The sequence below is a fragment of the Crocodylus porosus genome, unplaced genomic scaffold (genome assembly GCF_001723895.1).
Source record: "Crocodylus porosus isolate Cpor-Errol unplaced genomic scaffold, CroPor_comp1, whole genome shotgun sequence".
Taxonomy (NCBI): domain Eukaryota; kingdom Metazoa; phylum Chordata; order Crocodylia; family Crocodylidae; genus Crocodylus; species Crocodylus porosus.
The window spans coordinates 1,726,727-1,729,974 of record NW_017728943.1 but is presented as its reverse complement, the minus strand read 5'-3'; the positions used below and the strand labels follow the sequence as shown (position 1 = coordinate 1,729,974).

The 3,248-nt window shown below is 53.1% G+C and overlaps 1 protein-coding gene across 1 annotated transcript in view; it reads right to left on the bottom strand.

Moving 5' to 3' along the window:
* Window positions 1-3,248, bottom strand: part of NGFR (nerve growth factor receptor) — a gene marked incomplete at its 5' end in the record, with an annotated part of 36,621 nt that overhangs the window by 14,544 nt on the left and 18,829 nt on the right. Inside the window, one exon of the mRNA XM_019548517.1 lies at window positions 1,208-1,567. Coding sequence (XP_019404062.1) covers window positions 1,208-1,567 — 360 coding nt within the window. The remainder of the gene's footprint in view (window positions 1-1,207; window positions 1,568-3,248) is intronic.

The window sequence follows — 3,248 nt, the reverse complement described above, 5'->3', positions numbered from 1 at the left end:
GGCTAGGATCTGGAACCAACTTCCAAGCAAAGTGGTGCTGGCTCCTACCCTGGGGGTCTTTAAGAGGAGGCTGGATGAACACCTTGCCGGGGTCGTTTGACCCCAGTACTCTTTCCTGCCCTGGCAGGGAGTCGGACTTGATGATCTGCTCAGGTCCCTTCCGACTCTACTAACTATGAAACTACAAAGAGCAGCCATGAGGAATTCCACCAAAACAGTTATACCTAGAGTCCGGATTCCCACTTTCCTGATCTGATAGACCAACTCTGGTGCCTCACAGGTATAAACAATTACAAGTAAATAATTTCCAAGTGAAAAATCCTTTGTGAGGCCAGCGTTCTCCCAGCCCCCCACAGAGATCTGCTCAGCCCTGGAGCCCTGGGGCATTGGTGGGGGAGAGCTCTCCCTCTCTCTGACTTGGAGGGATAACTGCAGAGGCCATCCCATGCTGCCTGGAGCCAGAAAACAATTTTGCCCATTTGCTTCTCTCATCTGGGAGCTATTTCTACACTCTCACAGTAACATTTGGCGAGGTGGGGGGGGGTAGGGGGACAGGACGACAAGGTATGTTTTGAATTAGGGGTGGAGCCAGAGGGAACAGTCAGGCCCTGCATGTTCTCCTTTACAACAGCATCCCTGAAAGGTGTGGAGGAGAGGGGGGAAGAGAGCAAGAGTTTCTTTGAATGTTCCCAGAGTTCTGGGAAGCCACATGTCCTGGGGGTGGGGTACGAGGCTGGGAGCCAGGACACCTGGGTTCTTTTCCAAGACCTAGGAGCCCATATGATCAAAGCAGGGGACTAGGAACCAGGATCCTTGGATTCTTTCCCAAACCCTGGGAGTTTGTATGGTGTAGTAGACAAAGCAGGGGACTGGGACCCAGGACACCTGGCTTCTCTTCCCAATTCTGACGCTGGCTTGCAGTTTGGTCCTAACAGACAGCATCATGCTCCCAACACTTCAGTTTCTTCTGCTGTGAGCCAAAGATAGTGATGCTGCCTTACCCTTGGTAAAGCACCAGGAGAAGTTGGAATGGGTCACTGCTATAATGATGTCACTTAAGGACCAAATCCTGTTCCTTTGAAGTTAAGAGCCAAACCCCGATTGCCTCCAATGGAGGCTCGGATGCGACTCTTGATGCCATGTACTCATGTTATTCTGAATGAGCGTGGCCCATGCTCCTCAGCACAGGGACATGGGGATGCCTCACCTCTGCATTCAGCGTCAAACACTGGCGTACACTCCTTGACCAGGACCTCATTCTCCTCGCAGATGGTGCAGGGCAGGCAGGGGTCCACATGATTGGCTTCATCTGAAAAAGTCCCCTCGGGGCACTCCTCACAGATGGTGTCCTGTGTGTCCCCACAGGGGAACATCAAGCCAAAGCCCACCTCACAGATCTTGCACTCCTTGCACTTGCCACTCTCCTCATCCTGGTAGTAGCCATAGGCACAGCGGCACACAGCATCATCTGACTCCACGCAAGGGGCCGACATGCTCTGGAGGCCCACACACTGTGTGCATGGCTTACAGGCTTCTGTGGCACTGACGACATCTGAATACGTCACACCTAGAACGTAATGGAGAGAAGGCAGTGAGAACCCATCACGGATCCCCCCTTTACATCCAAGCCCTGCTGAGGCCAGAGACATCCCAGCTGGGGGCCATCAACTCAGCTCCCGTTTGCTGGCTCTGGAGATCACTAGCATGTTGGTGGCGATTGCATGTGTGCTCCCCAACAGGAGGCTCTGTTGCTGAATAGCTATCACAGGCTCCCCCCAACATCCCCCAAACCCAGGACACCAGTGCAAGCAGCCAACAGCTGCCCTGCAAACTGGCCAAAGGTCAAAGCAGGACAGCACTCTGTCATGTCCCAATTCATTACTTTAAATGGCTGTTACCCAACCAGAGCAAAGAGTGATCTTGCAGCTGCAGCACAAGCTTATAAAAGCCCAGGAAATTAAGGGCTTTATTATTATGGAGTGTGTTTAGTGCTGGTGAAAGGTGCCAGACTGACAACACTACAGAACTAGTCCCCTTTCCCCAAAGCGTGGCCCCCTCTGCCCCTCGCGGGGAGCTCAGTCCCCATGCTTCCTCCTCCCCCAGGCCTCATCCTGCCAGCAGTAAGGCTGGGGGTAAGCAGTGAGCACATAAGTCACATAAGTACTTGCTTCGGGCAGCGAGACCACAGCTTCTTTCCAGTCAATCCCTGCTGGCTGGACTTGAATCTGATGTAGAGGTGGAAGTCTCTGAACCCATTTACCACCCACCCACTCAGACTCTCTCCTTTCCAAGAAACAAAGCAAGAGAGAAAAGGAAATGCTTAAACTGCAGTAGACTTGACCCTCCACGCATTTCCTTCACTCTAGCAACATGGGAGCAAAAGCCGCCCTTTACCCTCTAATCAGAGTGCAGCAATTCGCCACGCAAACCCAGGGCAGGGCTCAGGCCACGGCCTACTAATTGAGGTGCTCTGATTTCCTGCTGCTGTCGCAGCCTCGCCATTGACAAGCCAGTCTCAGGTGCAACTGTGGCAGACCCTCTGAGCCATGTGATCAGCCTGCTTCTGAGGTGGAGGTGGTTGCCCTACACAGTCACAACGTGGCACTGTCAGGATGGGCCTGAGGGATAGTAGTGCTAGGGTGGCAGAAGAGTCAGAGACGTTCTTTCCTAAGAGCTAGATGATCCCACATTTTCTGCATGGGAAGGTTCATGACCCTTTCTCTGTAGCATCTGGCACTAGCTCCTGTCAGAGACACAGGTCAGGATGCACCCAGGGCCTCGTTCTATCTTTCCACTTTGAGCCCTTCTCCCTCCCTAGCTGCTAAGTCTTCCCCAGTGGCCCACCCTTCCCCACTAAGGCCTCACACAAGTAATCTTCTCTTCTCCCAATGCTGGCATCTCCATGCATCACCCAAATGCCCCTTGCCTCCAAATGCCTTCTGTTCATGGTGCTCCTAAGCACCTTGTACTGTATCCACCATGCACTCTCATCGTCAGGCCAGGATTACCAGAGCCTGCCTGTGGGCCTGTGCCCTGCCAGAGTCAAGCATGAAGGACAGTGCCTCATGAACAGCAGGGACTCTGCATGGTTACAATTGGACTACAATCGGACCTAGACAGGTTACAGGGGTAGGCAGATGAAAATAGGATGGGATTTAACACTGGCAAGTGCAAGGTGATGCACCTGGGGAGGAAGAACCAGCACCATACCTACAGGCTGGGGAACTCCCTTCTCATCAGTGCAGAGG